The sequence below is a fragment of the Octodon degus genome, unplaced genomic scaffold (assembly GCF_000260255.1).
Source record: "Octodon degus isolate 3935 unplaced genomic scaffold, OctDeg1.0 scaffold00089, whole genome shotgun sequence".
NCBI classification, from domain to species: domain Eukaryota; kingdom Metazoa; phylum Chordata; class Mammalia; order Rodentia; family Octodontidae; genus Octodon; species Octodon degus.
Window position 1 is genome coordinate 3,660,172 of NW_004524665.1, and position 20,922 is coordinate 3,681,093.

The 20,922-nt window shown below is 40.2% G+C and overlaps 1 protein-coding gene and 1 pseudogene across 1 annotated transcript in view; one reads left to right on the forward strand and one right to left on the reverse strand.

Moving 5' to 3' along the window:
* The window catches only part of Gigyf2 (GRB10 interacting GYF protein 2), a 173,696-nt gene that overhangs the window by 140,714 nt on the left and 12,060 nt on the right, over positions 1-20,922 (forward strand). The window contains exons 23-27 of the mRNA XM_023722065.1: positions 1,155-1,310; positions 12,441-12,680; positions 15,756-15,878; positions 19,383-19,601; positions 19,724-19,926. Of these exons, the coding sequence (XP_023577833.1) occupies positions 1,155-1,310; positions 12,441-12,680; positions 15,756-15,878; positions 19,383-19,601; positions 19,724-19,926 (941 nt within the window). The remainder of the gene's footprint in view (positions 1-1,154; positions 1,311-12,440; positions 12,681-15,755; positions 15,879-19,382; positions 19,602-19,723; positions 19,927-20,922) is intronic.
* Positions 8-960, reverse strand: LOC105742992 (annotated as a pseudogene).

Below are 20,922 nucleotides of genomic sequence, written 5' to 3' on the forward strand. Positions count from 1 at the left end.
TCCAGACTCAAGTACGCCTCTGGGCTGGGTCCACAGCTCCAAGTCATTCACCCACAGTGAGCCCCAGGACAGAAGATGCAGCAAAACAGGACCTCTTCCTCCACAGCAAGTGCTGATTTCAGCCGTGGCATGATGGGGAACAATGGAACTCTTCCTTGAAACTGGGCAGTGCTGAGAGGTGCCTGCCATGCCGATTCCCTTATACTTCCTTTCAGTCTCTGGAACTAGTTCAACTGGCGGATGAGCTGGTTGATGCGCTCACCCCGATAGCCAGGTGAGCCCATCTCCTTGAGGAAGCCCACTCTGTTCTTGGTAGCGTGCTGGGCCACAGAGAGGTGGAAAGGGCGCAAGAAGCAGGCAATCTCCTGGAAATGCGCCCCTGGGAAGGCGATTTCATGGATGAGGTCTTCAAGGCAAATGACACCAAACTTGCCCAGGTGCTCCTCGATCACAGTGTTGTCCATCAGCAGGAAGGTCTGACTCTTAATCTTGCCCTGTCCACGTTTCAAAATCAGTTCCCGGACAGACTTCAGATTTGGAAATCCCCAGGTCACATAAGGCTCCATTATTCGCAGCATTTTGAGAGTTTGAGGGGTGACTTTAACAAAGACACCACTGAACAGCTTCTTCAGGCGAAGTCTTGCAATGGTCTTCTAGTGAACTCACCCCGTTAATACTTTGGAGGCGGACAACGAAGGCCAAGGAATGTTCATCAGGTGCTTCCAAAGCGCGAGGTTTCACTTCGAGTCATTTCACACGCACCCCGTCACGCCGCTGCCGCCAGGAATCATGAAGGAAGGATTCCAGTCGCTTAAATCTCATCTCCTTTACCTTCCTCTCTTTCTTTGCCAAAAGTGCCTGCTTTGCCTGGGTGGCTTTGAGGGCTTGATATGCCTTCCTCTTTTTCAGGAGATTTTCTGGAACCAAGGGGATCTTTTTTCTTTGCTCTTCTTCCACCATCTTTCCGGCGTAGGGCTCTTAAATATAATTTCTAAGAAAATTTCTGATGTACTCCCTGAACTCACATGCTTTTTATATTTACTATTAATATAGACTTAGCAGCACATAAGCTATATCTTTTTCAGATTAGCATAATATATTGAGTGATAGAACCAAAATATCACATTCCCATTCATGGTCTTTTTTCCCTTCAGGAGGAGGCTCTGCGTCGCCAGAGGGAGCAAGAAATTGCATTAAGACGCCGTGAAGAGGAAGAAAGACAGCAGCAAGAAGAAGCTCTTAGAAGAATGGAAGAAAGGAGAAGAGAAGAGGAAGAAAGACGGAAACAGGAAGAATTGTTACGCAAACAGGTAACCAGATGTTTGTTGTTCTAATTGAGTCTTTTACGCTGGTAATTCTATTTAGGATGGTAAGATAATATATCTGAAAACTTTTCAGGTTTCTAAAAATTACAAAAAGAAACCTAACAAGCTTTTATCACTGTCCTAATTACTGTTCTGCTGAGACCAAATACCCAACACCTAAAGTTAAAAAAGCAAAGATCTCAGCTCACAGTTTATAGAGGTTTCGGTCTGTAGATGCAGAGCAGCATGATAGCAGAGTATCGTGGAGGAGAAACAACAGGTCGTGGTACACAAAACAGGAGGCAGCAAAAGCAGTAAGCAACACAGCAGTAGGAACAGCTGGCATTCTTTCTGTCCCTTTGTATCTTATCTAGGCTACTCATCCTTTGGGCACTGCTGCCTGCAGCCAGAATGGGGCACCCTTACTTTTAAAAGTTCTGTAAAGCCACTTTTATGAGTGATTTAGAGAGACTTCTAGAAACAAGCCATAGCAGTCACTTACGTCTTTAATTTTCTTCAAATGGAAATGTATTTTCTGAGCAAGGTGGTTCATATGTATAATTGTTGCGCTCTGAGAAGCTGAGGCAGGAGAATCCTAAGCTTGAGCCCAACCTGTGTGGTGTAGAGATTTTTTTTTTTTTTTTTTTTTTTTTTTTTTTTTGCAGAACCAGGGATTGAACTCAGGCCCTTGCGCTTGCCAGGGAAGCACTTATTCTACTGAGCCATCTCCCGGGCCTCCAGTGTAGAGATTTGAAGAGACCCTACCTCAAAAGATAAAAAGGAGCTGAGACACAGCTCAGTGAGAAAGCCCTGGATTCAGTCCTTGATGTAGGAGGAAAAAGAAAAAAAGACTCAAAAAAAACCTGTTTGTGGGATATAAATAGAAAGATTTTGCTCTCCTCTGTGGTGAAAATAAAATGAGTGGGTATTTGTTTTTTTGTTTAGCAGGTTTTAGGCTTAACACAAAGTGAACATAATAGTACATCAAATTCCAGTAAGCCACCCAGTTTTAATTTTTTTTTTTTTTTTAAGTGTATTTAGGACAGGGTCTACAGGGTCTCACTATGTAGATCGTACTTATAGAGGCTGTCCTGTTTTTAGTCTCCAAAGTGCTAAGATTACCGGCATATACCACTCCGTCCATTCTCATTCACTATCTCAGTGTACCCTGGGGGCAGGGCCAGCATGGTATGCCAGGGAACAGACCCCGTCCCTGTGTCTGCCTAAGCAGAATAATTTCTAATGTGACAAATTTTTTTTTTTTGCATGGGTGGGGGTGGGGGAAGTGGAACCGGGGATTGAGTTCAGGCCCTTGCACTTGCTGGAGAAGCGCTTATTCTACTGAGCCATCTCCTGGCTCCAATGTGATGATTTTTGTGTGTAGTGTTGGGTGAAGATCTGATTTCACTTTTCTACATGGAAATGTCCAGTTTTAGCCAGCACCAGTTTTCTTTTCCCTTGGTAGCATCCTTTGAAACACTTAGGGTTTCACTTTTGATAGTGTCTTAATTTATATTTTCCCCTAGAATTTAATTTTAGCTCTTTTAGATGTGGACTTCTTATATTTTGTATGCATGTTCTTTGTTAAACAACAGTTTTATAAATATTTTTCCACCAGGCTTTGAGTGGTCTATTGAGGTTTTTTTTTGTTTTTTTTTTTTTTTTTTTTTTTTTATTGTGTATGTGTGTGTCCAGCTCAGCCCACCAGGGGGCGGGGCTGGCTGGCGGAACCGGGGATTGAACTCAGACCCTTGCGCTAGCCAGGGAAGCGTTTATTCCACTGAGCCATCTCTCCGGCCCCCCCTATTGATTTTCTTAGTGGCATCTCCCCCCCCCCCGTGGCATATGGATGATTTGAACCAGGATCTTTTCATTGAGTGATATTCCCACACATTTTTATTCTTTATTGTTGAGGTATTTCACTAAGTTGATTAGAATGGCCTCAAACTTGCGAATCTTCCTGCCTTTGACTCTTAAGAGTCCGAGCACTGGCTAGATAGATAGTGGACTAAAGCAACTGCTTAGGCAGAGCCCAGTGTGCCAGCCTCACCCCCAGGGTGCACTGAGAAGACAATTGAGACTGAGCATGATGGCGCGCACCTGTAATCCCATTGTTTGGGAGGCTGAAAACAGGAGAATCACTATGAGTCCGATCTATCTAGTGAAACCCTGTTGACCCTGTACTAAAAAAGAACCTGAGAGCACTGGGATTGTTTGTGTCAGCATACCTGGTTAGTAGGGAATTTAATGAACAGAGATTTTTAATTTTGATAATTGTTTCCTGTATGCTAAAGATTGAATCTAGAGTTTTGTGCACACTGAGCTATATCCACAGCCTAATTTTTCTTTTGTTTTGGGGTTTTGTTGTTTCTTCTTTCTCAAATAGCTTGTGTACTTGTATTTATAGTTTTAGTTTTATAGTGTTTTTTTATAGTAAGTTTGAATTGTTTCTTGTGTATGATATCAGGAATGGGTTGTTCCAGCACCAGTTTTGCAGTCCTTCTTTCTCCATTAAGAGTCTTTGATGCTTTGGACAAAATTAGTTGTATAAATAGGTTCTTTTTGGACTTTTCTCTTCCATTTTGTCTGTTTTTATGCAACTAGTACAGATTTGATTTTATAGTTTATGCATCTTGAATTCAAATTAGCGTATCTTCCAGCTTTGCTCTTTGATTTAATACTGCTTGACTATCCTTCTGCCATTGCATTCATATTTAAAATCTAATCCTTAATTTCTATACAAGTAAGAGTCTACTGTGATTATAACTAGGATGGTAAATCTATAAATTGAAAAGAGTTGCCGTTTAAAATATCTTGAATAGGGCTATAGCTCAGTGGTAGAATATAAACTAGATGTACACAGGCCCCTAAGTTAAATTCCTAGCAATTATCCACCTGCTGCCCCAAAATGTTGAAAGTATTTTGGAGATACCTGTTACCTGACCAAAAAAGTTACAGTGTATTTCAGATTTCCTAAAATCTTCATCATGAATAGATACTAAATTTGCAAAATAACGTAGTCTACAATTTTTTTTTTTTGGAACTGGGATTGAACTCAGGTTCTTGTGCTTGCCAGGGAAGCACTTACTCTACTGAGTCATCTTCCCCGGCCCTGTCTACAATTATTGATGATAATTCAGCTTTCTCATTTATTCCACTCATATTCTGTTATATTTGATAGAGTTTTTCACATTAAACTAACTTTGTGTTCCTGGAAGATGTTCTACTTGATGACTTGTTAACCTCATTTGTTACTATTTTGTTAAGGATAACTGCATCTGTGTTCAAGAGGGATAATGGTCTATAATTTTCTTAAATTGTGGTTTTCACACTTCCATGATAGATTTACCAAGTTCTCTATCTTGTTTTGTTTTCTGAGACAGGGTTTCACTGTGTAGTTCAGGCTGGCCTTGAGCTCATAGCGGTTACCTCCTGCCTTAGCCTCCCAAGTACTGGATGTGCGCCGCATGTCTAGTTTATGGTGTTATCTTAAGAGAAGTTGAAGAATGGTACTTTGAGTATATAAGGTGTATCTAAAAGATTGACCAGGGGCTGGTGAGATGGCTCAGTGGTCTAAAGCACCTACTTAGAACAAGCTTAGCAAAGCACAGGGACCGCGGTTAAATCCCCCAGCACCACATGCCAGCCAGCCCCGCCCCCTGGTGTGCTGAGCTGGCCACACACACACACACACACACTCAAAAAAAAAATAAATAAAATTTAATAAATAAATAAATAAATAAAAGATTGACCATAGTTCTTTATTTACTATTTGATGAAATTCAGCATTAAAACCATCTAATTCTGCAGTTTTCTTTGTGAAGAGTGTTTTGATAAATTACTTTTTTTTTTTTTTTTTTTTTTTGGCAGTGGGGAGATAGGGTCTCCATGTGCTGTGTAGTTTAGGAGACTGGCCTTGAACTCACAGTGATTCTCCTGCCTCAGTATCCTGAGTGCTGGGATTATGGGCATGCACCACCACACCTGGCTAAATTTTTAATTTTTGAAACTCTAATACAAATCAGAATTTTGTCTGTGTCATCAGTGTTTGTAATCTGTGTTTCCTAAGTGGCCAAATTGAGTGGCACAAATCTAATTATTACATGTTTCCCTTTTTATGCTTGTGTGATCTACAGCAGTAGCCCATCTTAAATTCCATATACAGTTGTTTGCACTTTTTGATCAGTCTTGGTCTTTTATCAAATTATATCTGTCCTTTTGAAAGAACTGACTTTTGCAATTAACCACTGAGAAGAATATATGCAGTGTATTATTTGTTGAAACTGTACTTCCGATTAGATTTGAAACTGTCTCATTGCTATCTGTTTATCAATAAAACTTTGAAAAAAAAATTCAACAAGAAAGAACTGACTTTTAATTTGTTGTTTCTTTTATCTTTTTATTGATTCCTACTGGAATCTCTTATTTTCCTCTATTTACTTGCAATTTACTTTACTTGCCTTCTAGTTTAAGTTGGAAATTTAGATGGCATATGAGTGGCAGTGTCTTTGGTCAAAAATTGCAAACTTCAAACCTTGCATTTGGTCATTTATTTTGTTCATTTTTATTTTTTTTTTAAATTTTCTTTATGTATTTAGTACAGGGTCTCACTACACAGATTGGACTTGTAGTGATTCTCATGTTTTCAGCCTCTCACGTGCTGTGATGACAGGCACGTGCCACCATACCCAGTCTCATTCGCTGTCTCAGCGCTCCCCAGGAACAGGTCCAGCATGGCTATTTTGTTCATTATATTTTGTGGTTCACAGATCCAACTAGGGCCTTGAACACACTATGCAAGTACTGTACCACAGAGCTACCTCTCAAGCCACACTTGGTTTTTTAGTTATTTATTTATATGTAGGTATAAGAGAGGTCTCTATATTTTCTTAATTTACCTGAAAATCTAAAATGTTATAAAACTGGAGTTTACTAACAAAAAAACTATACATTTTCTTAAATATTAGAATGACGTAGTATCAGTACCTTAGATTAGCATAGTACATTTGTTATAACTAATAAGCCAGTCAGTTGTTTTTTTTTTTTTTTTTTTTTTTTTATGTATTTGGTACAGGATCTCACTACACAGCTCAGACTCCTAGTGATCCTCCTGTTTTCAGCCTCCTCAGTGCTGGGATTACAGGTGTGCACCACTGTGCCTGGTCTCAGTAGCTGGCTTAGCATGCCTGCGGACAGGGCTAGCATGACATGTGGTGCTGGCTTAATGGACCTGGAGGCAGGGCCACCATGTCATACAGTACGGGGTTGGAGGGGGATCAAGCCTCCTCCCTGCACTTGTGTAAGCAGGCACTTAGACTGCTGAGCTATCTCACTGACCCTGTCAGTTAATTATTAGCAAAGACCGTTATTTAGATTTCGTGAGATTTTCTCTTTAATATCCTTTTCCCATTCCAGGATTCCAGTCCAGGTACCACATTGCATTTAGCCCATTATGCCTCCTCGATTTCTTTTTGGTTGTGACAGTTTCTCAGACTTTAATGGATGTTTTTGTGTGATGGGCATCACACAAGGATTGCCTGCATGCTAAACATGTGCTCTCTCACTGTACTGCATCCCCAACCCTTTTCCTTAATGACCTTGACAGCTGTAAGGAATACTGGTCAGTGTATTATAGGTACCTGTATCAGAATTTGTCTGAAGGTTTTTTCATATTGAATTGACTTTAGAGATAGAACATCACAGAGACAAAGTAGTATTTTCATTATTTCAAGGGTGCATATTATCACCATGCTTTATTGTAAAGCATTCATGTAATCCTGTAATCCTTGATCACTTGGTTGAAGGTAGTATTTATCAAGTTTCTCCTCCTAACTGTATTGTGGAAGTCAACCTGTGTAATCTGCACTTAGGATTGGATTTTTATTTGTTTCTTGTGTTTGAGTAGATTAGAGGTAAAATACTTTTTCAGAAACTAAAATTTTATTAGAGGTAGCTTTAGCACTACCTTACTTCAGAGTTAACATATTTAGTCAGTGTGTTCTATACCATTTATTGTGCTCATTTTCTGATGGAATATAAGACTTCGTAGGGGGCCGGCCAGATAGCAACATCGTGAAACCTGCAACATCAATAAATTGAAAAAAAAGTATGTGTGTAGTGAATATACAAGAATAAATGCCCCAGGTAAGACATTTTCAGCTGCAAAATGAAGTAATCGACCTGAGGGAGATTCATACAACAGTGGCATTGTTGCAAACACTGGGGTGGTGTGACAGTAAGTCTTTTACACACTTGTTTCAGTGATTCATGCCCTTAGGACTCAGGAATGTGAAATATCACATCCTTGTACAAAGTGTATCTAAAAAAGGAGTGTTCCTTTTTCCATATTTCATTCAGTTTGTCTTGGAAGAATTACTATTGAAATCTCCCAAAAGATAACATGGTTACTCATAGTTATGCTGAGCTAATGTTTACATTCCTTGTATGGAAATTGGTCTTACTTTCTTTTTTAATCTGTTGTCCCTCCTCTCCCTCCCACTTCCCTTCATCTGTTGATCTCTTCTCCCTTTGAAAAAGATTTGTCTCCCTACTTCCTATTATCTGTTATACTTCGGCTTTCTTGTGATCCCTTTGTACATCCTCCCAGTATTTCTACTTTAATTCTTTTTTTTTTTTTTCAGAACTGGGGATTGAACTTAGATCCTTGCGCTTGCCAAGGAAGTGCTTATTCCACTGAGCCATCTCCCTGACCCCACTTTGGCTTTCTTGTATGAGAAACCTTGTGATATTTAAGCTTGTGTAGTGGGTTTACTTAACGTTATGGTCCCAAAGTATATCCATTTTTCTACCAATGACTCAAATTTACCTTTTTTTTTTTTTTTTTTTTTTTTTACTTGATTGTGAAATTTAATTTTTAAATATCTGTTAATTTATTTAAAAACCTTTCTGTGCACTAAGTAAAATTTAACCGCAGGCCAAATGTCATACTTTAGACTGCCAGTTTGCTTCCACTGCAGACAGCTGGCTGATAAAATACCTCCAACCTGAACACAAGCCATCTTCTAAATTGGTCTCTTTGCTGTCATAAACTCAACACGCAAATCTCAGGTTCTCTCAAACTTGCCAGCACAGGGCTGCTGTTCACCAGGGAGATAATGGTGGTTATTGAGTCTACAGAAAAGATCTTCAAACTAAGACTTAGCAGACCTAGGCCATTCTTCTTTCAAAGTATATTTCTATGTTAACTGTCTTTGAGATAAAATTTAAGTGTATATGCCAAAACCATCCTGACTTCATGCAAGAAATATCTTTGAAACAACTTGTCTTCTACCAGTTTGTCTCTTCTTATATGCACCTTTAAACAAAGAGTGATTACAGTTTGAACTCTGAAAATCTTGTTTTTTCAGTACAAGTGCTTTTTAAGGAAAATTACAATAGTGGGAAATTTTTTGAGTCAAGTGAGGATATAAAAAAGAAATCTAAGAAAGATTTAAGACATTGAGAAGATGGTTTCTATAACTCTTTCATTTCTTTGTTTCTTTTTTATTTTGGTGCTAAGCTATAACCCAAGCCAACCCTTTTTATATTTGATTCTGAGACAAGATCTTGCTATGTTGCTTAGGCTGACCCTGAATTTGCAATCCGATGGCTTCAGCCTCCTGTGCAGCTGAGTACAGGTGTGCACCACCATACCTGGCTCATTCAGTATTATGCTCTCATGTAAAGAAAATTAAGGCTCTTAGGGGACTTGGAAGTGTCACATTGTAGTTCCTGAACTTTATAGACAGTATGAATTAGTGTTCTGAAACTCAACTAATAGAACATTCATGTTAGCTTTCTCAAAAGTGTTTTCATTCTTGAACAGGTAAAAGTAATGTTGTTAGAAATCATTTCCTTTATATAAGAATTCCATAGAGAAACTGAAACCTTATAGAATGAGCTCCTGCTTCTATTTTTGGAAGCATTTTGAGAAGATTGCAGTCTTTGAAAATTTGGTAGAATATATCTTGAAGTTGTCCAGTGTGGGTTTTTCTTGTTAAAGAAATTTTTGACTCAGTCTCCTGATTTACACATGTGTAAACTTAACCTTTCTTTATGGCAGAGTAGTACTTTACTCCATTGTGTTTAAATAGCACATTTGCTTGATCCATTCATGTTGTATATTACCGGTCGGTGCTAAAAGAAACGACAAGAAGACCTGATGAATGTAGCTTTAGAGGTCTCACTGAGATTAGTCTCTCTCCAAGTGAGCCCAGAGCCTCAGAAGCATCTCACATTTATTGAGGGGTAAAGGCAGGCTAAGGAATGTGGATAATTACTTAAGTGAATACAAAGTACTGTCTCTATTGACTTCTACCATTTGTCTAACACTAGGCTCACACAAATGCCAGCCCATAACATCCCAGGCAAGAGATCAAAGGACAGGGCTCCTGCAGGAGAAGCTGTTATCTGCAGCCTTGGGTCCCAGCTTGTCGGGAATTTGCAAACAGCAACTCTCTTCCGGCTCTTTCTATTGTTCTGTGCTCTCTTGGGACATCAGGCTTTTGTCTCAAATCTATATTTCTACAATTCATCTGTTGATCCACATAAAGGTCACTTCCAAGATTTAGCGATTATGAATTGTGCTACTATAACTAGTTTACATTCCCATTAACAGTGTGAAAGCATTCCTTTTCCTCCCAAAGCCTCTCTAGCAATTGTTATGATTTGATTTCTTTGTAATGGCCATTCTTTTGAGCAAAGGTAGAATCTCTGTTTTAATTTGCGTTTCTCTAATGAATAGCAAAGTTGAACATTTCTTCATGTATTTTATCAAAGTCATTTTTACTTCATTGAAGTGTCTGTTCATTTTGTTAATTTTTTATTTGGATTTTTTTTTAGGGGGTATAATTTTTTTTTGAGTTCTATCAGAGGAAAGAGAGAGAGAGAGAGAGAGAGAGAGAGCGCTAAACTCACTAAGTAGCTCAAACTGGCCTCAAACTTGAAAATTTGAGGTAATCCTCCTGCCTTAGGCTCCAAATTGCTGGGATTACAGGCATATACCACTGTGTCTAGCCTTTATATATTTTAGTTTCTGGGGTTTTTTGGCTGTTTTTTTTTTTTTTTTTTTTATGTATTTGGTACAGGGGCTACAGGGTCTCACTACATAGGTCAGACTCTTAGTGATTCTCCTGTTTTCAGCCCCCCAAGTGCTGGGATTACAGGTGCACACCACCACGCCCAGTCTCAATCACTGTTTTGGTGCACCCTGGGGACTGGGCCTGCCTGGAGACCGAACCCAGGCTGCTGCGTACTGCCTAAGTAGGCGCTTTAGTCCTCTGAGCTATCTGGCCGGCCCAAAAAAGAGGTGTTTTTTGTTGTTTTTGTTTGGGTTTTTTTGCGGAACCAGGGATTGAACTCAGGTGTTTGGGCTTGCCAGGCCAAGCGCTTATTCTACTGAGCCATCTCCCCAGCCCCAATATGTATTTTAAATGTGAGTCCTTTTTTTGAAAAATCACTGGCAAAAACTTTTTTCTTATTCTGTAGTCTCTTCACTCCATTGGTTGGTTCTTCTGCTCTGCAAAAGCTTTTTCTTTTTTTTAAACTTTATTGTACATTTTAGGAGTTCAGAAGCTTTTTTATTTGATACAATCCCATTTGTTGTTTCCCAGCACTATTTCCTATGCAGCTAGCATTCTGTTCAGAAAGTCCTTGCCTATACCCATAACTTTATCTCTTTTGACTTGTAGCAGGCTGTTTCTTCTTGAATATTTAGTTCTTTGATCCATTTTTATTTTAGACATGGTGAGAGATACAGGTCTAGAGATTCAATCTTTGCTTCAGTATGTATGTTTTACCCCCATTGTCAAAGATGAAGTAGTTGAATGTACTTGGGGTTGTTTCTGCATCTTGTCTGTTCTGTTGATCCTCGTGTCTGCTTTTGTGTCAGTAAGGTCTCACAGCGCAGTTCAGACTGCCTTGAGCTCACTTTTATACCCCAGTCTGGTCTCAGACTCATAATGATCCTCCTGCCTCAGCCTTCCAAGTGCTGGGTTTATAGGCCTGTGCCACCACCATGCTGTTTTTATATAATACTTTATAACTTAAGGTCCAGAATGATGATTCCCCGGTTTGCTTTTTTTTTTTTTTTTTACCTAGGATTAATTCTGTAGTACTGAATCTCTTCTGGTTCTGTATGAATTTAAAGATTAGTTTCTCCAGTTCTGTGAAAAATGAAAATTCAGTGATTTAAATGTTCAGTGTACTGTAAGACTTTATCTGTAAGGAGGAAACTGAAAGGAGTGGTTGTTGCCAAGATAGAAGCAGAAGCTGCCCCAAAATGACAGCCAGCTGTGGCACATGTCCTTAGGTTCACTGCCACTCTATTAGAAGCAGTGAGAAGAGATGGATGGATGAGGAGTATTTGGACATAATTAAAAGGCAAGGGAGGCTTTAACCTCCTAGGAAGTTTAAGAGTTTTCTTCTTATGGCTGCCACCTGCCCTAAATTTTGGAGAATATGTTATCTTGGTGAGACAGAGTGATGTAGGTAGACACAGACTCTGCAAAGGTGAAGAAACTTTCTTAACACCGTAGGGCACAGTAGAGTAGTTTGAAGGGAAGAAAGCAGGACAGAGTTGAGCCTTGGGAGAAAGGTAGTGGAAGTGAAGGATGGGTTAGGGAGTGAGGAGTCAGGATTTTGAGCCACAAAGCAGGAGGACCAAGGGGGAAGTGAAGCGGTGCCGAGAACTTGTTTTGGCTCCAGGACTGGCTGAGCTTCGCAGTCTAGTTTCCTTGCCAGGGTGTGCTGACTCCTTCTGCCTGGCAGCCTGAAGAGCTTGTGTGGTCTTTGTTGAGCGGTGTTTCCAGGAGACTCTGTGCAGCTGGAAGCAAGCTAGTTCAGATCAGGACTTTTACAGTGACAGACCTGGAGTTCTGTGAACTGTAAAGTGCAGTAATTCATTGAAGTCACACTCACCTGGGAGTGTGCCAGGCCTTCGTGGCTGTTATAAATATGTTTTGAAAGTAAACTCACTTCTGCCTTCTCTCATTCCTGACAGGGCTCCTGCTTTCTTGTTGAGATATAGAGAGCCATTGAAAGTAATTCATTTTACAGAGCCCTTTGAAAGTAATTCAGAATTTTTTGTTACTGTTATAAAAAGTTCTGCCTTTTCCTTTAATTTTTCCTTCTGGAAAGGAAGAGGAGGCTGCCAAATGGGCCCGAGAAGAAGAGGAAGCGGCGCAGCGTCGGTTAGAGGAGAGCCGGCTGCGGATGGAGGAGGAGGCAGCCAGGCTGCGACATGAGGAGGAGGAGCGCAAGCGGAAGGAGCTAGAGCTACAGCGGCAGAAGGAGCTGGTGCGCCAGAGGCAGCAGCAGCAGGAGGCCCTGCGCAGGCTGCAGCAGCAGCAGCAGCAGCAGCAGCTGGCACAGATGAAGGTACGGCCGCCACCTGCCACCTGCCCACCTGCCCGGGGAACCTGCAGGGAGGCCAGCACGCCCCACCCCCGGGGAGGCGCGGCATCTGCAGGACTTTACAATCAACTGCTGCACAGGCCACATAGTCTGCTCGCCAGCTAAAAGAAAGCAGAGCACATGTACTTGGTGTGAGGCTTTAAATAAACGAGGACTAGTAACAGGGTAGCATGCAGATGCTGGTTGTTGGGTGTGTTGAGTGCTGCTCCACACCAGGGTGGTGTTCTTAGGACCAAGCAGGAAGGCCTCTGCCTTCAGAGAGTGTGTAGACTTACAGGAGTGAGTGCCAGCTGTGGTGAATGTTTAAATTTTTCAAAAAAGAAACTATTGTCCAGAAAGAAATAGTGCCAAGAATGATGGAATAAGTATGTTTGAGGTGAGACCAGAATATTTTAAGGAGGAATCAATGATAGTCTTTTACTGTAATTTTAAAAATTGAAACATTCATCCTACAATTTGATCACATCATGTACAGAAGAAGCAGTAGTTACATCACTGTTGAGGTGTGAAAATGGGAGTCAGAACATATGGCTTGTTTGCCTTGGGTGTTTATTGACAGTTGGATTAAGAGGTACGAATGCAAAGGGTGTTTTAGGAAGATTCAGAGCATCACCAGGATTAAAGAGAAGTGAAAACTGGAGCAGTTAAAAGAGGGTGATAATGGTGCGTGAGAGGGAAGTGGTGTGGATCAGTCAGCAAGCCTGGATCTTTAGTGCTTGGAACTGTCCACGAAACTGGAGGAGCGAATTTGTGGAATGTTGTATGACTTTACGGTAGGTCTGTAGTTAGCAATGAGCTATAGTCTCCCTTGTCTTGAAGGAGCTCAGTCAGGATAAAAATAGGTAAAGAAGAACTTAGAATTTAGTGCAGTGCATGGTAGCAAACCTATAGCACGCATATTGATTTTTTTTTTTTTTAAAGCAAAAGATGTTCCTTACTGTATGAGTTGTAGTTTTGCTAAACTAAAGCCTCATTATCCAACTTTAATTGCAGTGTTTTACTTCACAATAAATAAGTGGGTTTTGAGTTGCAGTTTGGGTAATGGTGTTTAAAAGGTTTGCCATTACTCCCTAGTATCTATCATATATTCTACAAAATTTGCTGAAGTTTTATTGTTGCTAGTATTTGGCAATATTAATGACAGTTTATTTTATTTATTTGATACAGGGTCTAGTTATGCAGTTCAGACTCGTAGTGATCCTCCTGTCTCAGCCTTCCCAGGGCTGGGATTACAGGCATGTGCCACCATGCCCAGTTTCAGTGGCTGGCATGGGGGATTGACCCAGGTCCTTGTGCTTGCCAGGCAGGTGCTTAGACTGCCAAGCTACTTCCCCAGCCCAGTGACAGTTTAAACTGTTCATGCCTTTTATCTTATCAGTTCCACACTTAGCTATTTCTGTTGTAAACACATTGATTATTTTGGTATTTCATTTGTCTTGACCTGTGCTCATTTATTACTTTCGTTAAATATACATTTTATTGCTTTATTAAAATAATATTTTGTATTATGCCTTAAAATTCTGATGAGTGGTTTTTATTATTGTTGGTTTTGTTAGTTTAAAATTCATAGGATGCTCCAAATTAAAGTGTATCATTTTCTGATCAAGAAGAGCAAGGGGCCAGATGGCGCACATCTGTTTTATTTTATTTTGGTACCAGGAATCAAGCTCAGGACTTCATGCTTGTCAGGCAGGTGCTGTGCTGCTGAACTATATCCCCTAGCCCAGAAGCCACATATTTATATTTTGCTTTAGTTAGGTTTTTGGGTTTTTTTGGTACCAGAGATCAAACTCAGGACCTTGTGCTTGCCAGGCAGGTGTTTATGCGACTGAGCTATCTCTCCGACTAGTAATTAATTTTAAAAGATAGAAAAAGTTTTTTATATGGTTTTTGTTTTTGAGGAACTGAGAATTGAACCCAGCACCTTCACACTAGGCTACATCCCCAGTGCTTTTATTTTTGAGAGTCTCACCAAGTTACTAAATTGCCTAGGCTGGGCTTGAATTTGTGACCCCACCTTCCACAGTGAGGTATTATAAGCCTATTTGCAAAAGTGGAATTCCAGTATTGATTAAAAGCAGGTTAATGCTTGTGACTAGATAGTCAGCCTGTTTAGCAGTGACTGACTTTGAGAAGACTGAGAATTACACTTACATTGCCCAGTAGTTACCTACTTCAGCTCCCTTAACAGAAGTCATTCTGTGTGCTTTGTTGCCATCTTTATCCTCAAGTTAATTTAGTTATTCTTTTGTTAATTTTGTTTTTTTTACAACTGTGTTTGCCTTTATATGTCAACCCCAAGTGTAACAAATTTGCTGTTCAAAATGGTAGAACAAATATAGATGTTTGCTTGATTTTAAGTGTCTTAAACTTTGTTCTGAGGCAATAAAATTTAGGCAGAAGAGGCAAACAGAAAACAGTATGCAAAAGGAAAAACAAAACATTTTGAAAGGAATGTTGCAAACAGAATTGAGGGCTACAGGGCCAGCCAGATAGCTCAGCATATTAAAGCGCCTGCTTAGGCAGATGCAGGGACTGGGGTTTGATCCTCAGAGTCTTGCCAGCCCCACCCACAGGGCTCGCTGAGACAGCAACTGAGACTGGGCATGGTGGCTCATGCCTGTAATCCCAGCACTTGGGAGACTGAAAACAGGATCACTACAAGTCCAAGCCACGTAGTGAAACCCTATAGACCCTGTACTAAATACATTAAAAAATAATAATAATTGAGGGCTATATGAGTGTTCTGATTATACATGATGCATATTGCCTGTTTCCTAGGGACATTTTCTTTTTTTTTTTTTTTTTATAAATTTATTTATTTATTTTGTGTGTGTGTGTGTGTGTGTGTGTGTGTGTGGCCAGTTCAGCCCACCAGGGGGCGGGGCTGGCTGGCATGTGGTGCTGGGGGATCGAACTGCGGTCCCTGTGCTTTGCTAAGCTTGTTCTAAGTAGGTGCTTTAGACCACTGAGCCATCTCGCCAGCCCTCCTAGGGACATTTTCTCATGAACTCTCCTGCCTTTATCTTTACTTATTAGCTTCCCTCTTCTTCAACGTGGGGCCAGCAGTCTAATACAACAGCATGTCAGTCCCAGGCTACACTGTCATTGGCTGAAATCCAAAAATTAGAAGAAGAACGAGAACGGCAGCTTCGAGAAGAGGTAAATTTTTAAAATAAGAATTATCTGGCCATAGTGTTCTGGAAGATGTAGTGTGCATGACTAATTAGTGGTTCCTGAAGACAGTCATTACTGTCAGAATTGCTGTGTATCTGAATGGTATCTTCATTGTTAAACTTTTTAGCTTATAATTTGGTTACCTTGACAAATATGAATAACCTTAATATTGATAACATAAATGTTCAGTTTCTTTGAACATTTTACTGTAGTTTGTTGGGGCTTTTTTTTTTTTTTTTTTTTTTTCCTGGTACCAAGGATCCTGCACTTGCCAGCCAGGCACTTATGCAGCTGAGCTATATTCCCAGCCCCTATAGCTCTTACAAATAGGTCAACTATGAAAGAATGTGGGTTATTCTGAAGTATGGGTGTGTTTTGCAAATAATTCTTTTGCAGATTTGTGGTTTAAAATGTAAACTCCAGGGGCCGGGAAGATAGCTCAGTAGATAAGTACTTGCCTGGCAAGCTCAAGATCCTGAGTTCAATCCCTGGTACCTCAAAAAAAAAAAAAAAAAAAAGTAGACTCCATTTTTTTCTGAGGGTTTTAGTTTCCCCGATAAATGTAGAAAAACTTATAATAGACAAAAATAAAATATCTGTGTTGAATTATACCCCCAAGTTTATCACTAGGATAGGGAAGTTGCACAAGTGTGGGAAAAAGGGAGCAAAAGGAATGTGATACTTCTGTCAGAGGTAAAGAAGTAATTCACAAGGCCAGTCATTAGACTTCTCATTCATTGACAGACCCACCATCTAGTGACTGAATACTGACTCCCAGGCTGGGGACATCGCTAAGTTTAAATTCTGTAGTTGCAATGAGGTGGGCAATTGGGTTAAATAAAACATACAGCATATCAGAAGATGAAAAGTGCCAGTAAGGAAAATGATAAGAAAAGGAAATGATAAAGTATTGGAAGTCGTGGATGGAGTTTGGGATTGGTATGAACTATCCATTTTTGAGAAGGCATGTCTGAAAAACTGACATGGTATAGCAGTGTCTTGAAGGTCATGCTTTATGTGGATATGGTGGAGGTAGAACCATCAGTTTATTAGAGAATGCAGGTTGTCATTTCTGGATCGGGGTTGTATGATTCACTGACATATGATGCCACAGGCATACCAAGAAAATTGGGAGCTGGCTATATACATGATCATCCATTAGGTTAAAATATTTCTTGTTGGGCTTTTTTTTGTTTCTTCTTCTTCTTCTTCCTCTTCCTCTTCCTCTTCTGGCAGAACCGGGGTTTGAACTCAGGCCCTTGTGCTTGCCAGGGAAACGCTTATTCCACTGAGCCATCTCCCCAGCCCCAAAATATTTCTTCTCCTGGATAATTACCTTATTTCCCACCTTGATTTACAAAGTCATCTTTCTCTAAAAAGTTATCAGCAGATGCAGAGTCTACTTCTCTGTTCATGACTAGAAGGTACTGCAATAATTTTGGTCTCTGCTGAATGAAAACATACTAACAGTAGTAATGAGTAGGAGTCACAGGCCTTCTCTCTCTCTACCTCCCTGTCTTAGTCTCCTTTTCCCTTCCCACTTCCTTTCTTTCCCTCTTCCATTCCCTTTTTCGCTCCTCTTTCTCTGTGGTAAGCCCAAGGAAGGGTCCTTACATCTAAGCAGATAATCTGCTGAGCTATATCCCTAAGCACAGCCCTTTTCTTTTTCATCACCTTTGCCTCCCAGAAGTTCATAGCCATTTCATTTGTATTTTTGTCATTTTCTTTGAACTTTTCTTTCTGTACCACTCTAAGTGCCACTCAGTGTATATTTTCACACAGAGAAAATTACAGTGAGGTTATTTAATTTATCCTCTTGAGACATCCTTTTTGAGGGTCTTAAAATATTCCATTCTGGAACATCTTGGTGCTGGATCTATTGTTTGTTTTGTTTTGTTCCTGGAATTTCTGCAGTGGTTTTCCAGACTGATTTTTCTCCTGTTTTGTGTCTGTCTGTGCATTTTGGGGTTTTTTGGGATGAGACAGTTGCTTATATAAGCATTTTTTATTCTTACTTTATTGGCTTGTACCATTTTAACCTTTGTAAGGATTTTTTTTTTCAACCGGGGATTGAACTCAGGCCCTTGCGCTTGCCAGGGAAGCGCTTATTCCACTGAGCCATCTCCCCAGCCCTCTCTAAGGATATTACCTACAGCTTTTTTAAAAGCCAATTTCTGTGTTCCCTTATCCTTTTTTTGCGGAACTGGGGATTGAACTCAGGCCCTTGCACTTGCCAGGCAAGCACTTATTCTACTGAGCTACCTCTCTGGCCTCCCTTGTCCATTTTGTTCCATTGAATCTTCTTTGCTTTGGTCTTTGGCTTTTAACTTAGGAGCAGATGTCATATTTGGTAATCCTTGGCTGTTCATGCTTACCAGATAAACATTGAAAAGCTGACTGGACCCCTGATACATGCACTGCCTTGGTGGGCTTCCCTGTGATGTTTTCTTTTGGCTATTCTGGTGGGGGAGCACCCACACTCAAGTGTACCTACCAGTTTATTTTCTTGGGCTGTTCATTTTCCTTACAGCTTAATCTGCCAGTCTGGTGTGGCCTTTTTGTTGAGTTAAGGTGTGATAGCTAGCTGCCTGACTGCACAGTGCTGGGGAGACCACATGGGGCTCACTGCTTCAGGTTCAGACTTCAACCATCTCTTCTGGTGGAGCTTCCTCCCACACTCTCATGCTTTTTCTATGAGTCTGCCTGTTTCTATGCTTCCTTTTTTGTGATTTCAGTTTATTGGGTCTGTTATACCTGGTCATCATTAACTATCTTAAAACTATCTTGTGTTTTTATTTATGCTTTTAGGGTTTTTTAAAATGTATTTTGTGTAAGGTCTCAGTATGCAGCTCAGACTCATAGTGATCCTCCTGTTTTCAAGCCTCCCAGTACTGGGACTACAGGCGTATGTCACCACGCTCAGACTCTGTCACTGGCTCAGCATGCCCTGGGGCAGGGCCAGTGTGGCATGTGGTGCCAGGGATCCAACCCCAGTTCCTGTACTTGCCGAAGCAGATGCTTAGTCTGCTGAGCTATCTTGCCAGCCTGTCATTTTTGCTTTTAAAATGTACATATATTTCTTATTTTGGTAGGGCTTTGGTACATAAATGTATTTTGTTGTTGTTGTTTTTGTTTGTTTGTTTTTTTGGCGAACTGGCTTTTGAACTCAGGCCCTTGTGCTTGCCAGGGAAGCACTTATTCTACTGAGCCATCTCCCCGGCCCCAACATATATTTTTTTATACTTAACCAAAAAGCCTTAAATTTTAAGAATTTTGTCTGTAATTATTTTGTTCTTTTAGTCCATCTAGCAATTTAAATATTTATTTATAGCAAAATAATTTACCCTGTCCAAGAAAAAACAATTACTCTCTCAAGTTGATTTTCTTTAGCAGGTATATTTGTTAGCCTTCTGTTTGGTATGCTGGGCATTTATTTGTATCTTGGAAAAATGTAGCAACACTGACTCAGCTTTTGTTTTCATGCAACAGCAAAGGCGCCAGCAGAGGGAATTGATGAAAGCCCTCCAGCAGCAGCAGCAGCAGCAGCAGCAACAGAAGCTCTCAGGTTGGGGAAACGTGAGCAAACCAGCAGGCACCACGAAGTCACTTCTGGAGATCCAGCAGGAAGAGGCCAGGCAGATGCAGAAGCAGCAGCAGCAACAACAGCAGCAGCAACACCAGCAACCGAACAGAGCCCGGAATAACACAGTGGGTACATTTTCCTAAGCTGTCTTGATAAGGACCAGTGTTTGCCTATCTTTTGCAGTTGTTGAGCACTGTATCTTTTTAATATCGCTAGCCGTAATCATGTTTCTCTTTTTCTTTGATAGCATTCCAGCCTGCACACCAGCATTGGGAATTCTGTTTGGGGCTCTATAAATACTGCCCCTCCTAACCAGTGGGCATCTGACCTAGTCAGTAGTATCTGGAGTAATGCTGACACTAAGAACTCCAACATGGGATTCTGGGATGATGCAGTGAAAGAGGTGGGACCTAGGAATTCAACAAATAAAAATAAAAACGCCAGTCTCAGGTAGGGCTCAAAATGATCACACTTTTGCACATTGATTGGGAGGTGAGGCTGGTATGAGTGGAAAGTTGGGTAGACAGGAAAAGGTTTATACTTACTTAGCATTTCCATCTCTGTCCAGGCATATGGATTGTACTTAATAATATGAGTTATGAGTAATAAATGTAAATATTCATGATGTGAATTATGAGCCATAACTCATGATTGCTTTTTTTCCCCTGTAGAAACACATTTGCATTTCTTTATTTTGTTTATTGGGGCTCTTTCTATTGTTGAGTACTTAACCCATTGCCTATCACTTGGTAACTACTGAATAAATACTAAGAATAGTACTTTTGTTTTTGAACATTTCTCCAAAGTATTCAGTAGATATGCTTAACATTTTTATAACCTAACATTTTAGGTTATTTATGGCATAATGATTATTGTAACTACTTCTGTAATGATCTTAAACCTATTTATTTTTATGGTAAATTAGTTATATTTCATCTTCATCTCTCTTTCTTCAGTAGATAGTATTGTTAAATGAGCATGGGAGGTTTTATTGTTTTGTTTTACTTTTGTGTGTCTGGTACTGGGGATTGAACTCAGAATCTTGCGCTTGCCAGGCAAGCACTTATTCTACTGAGCTATCTATACCCTGGCCCTGAAAGAGCATGGGTTTTAATGTTAAATATATGAAGTCAAATTTCAGTAATGCCACTTACTAGCTGTGTGACCTTGGACAAGAGGGAACCTCTTTGGGCCTCAGTTCCCTCAGCCATAAAATGAAGATAATAATAATTTTATAGTGTAGCTGTAAAGGTTAAAAGAGTACTTGTGAAGTAGTACAGTGCTGGGCACATAGTAACTACTTAGTAAATGTCAGCTTCCTTTTGACTGGAGGCTTCCTATATTATGAAATGAACAATAAATACTTGTTAGTTTATAGAGCTTTTTTTTTTTTTTTTTTTGCTCCGAATGCCCTCAGGGCAGGTTTGGCTGGCTTGAGTTGTGGGG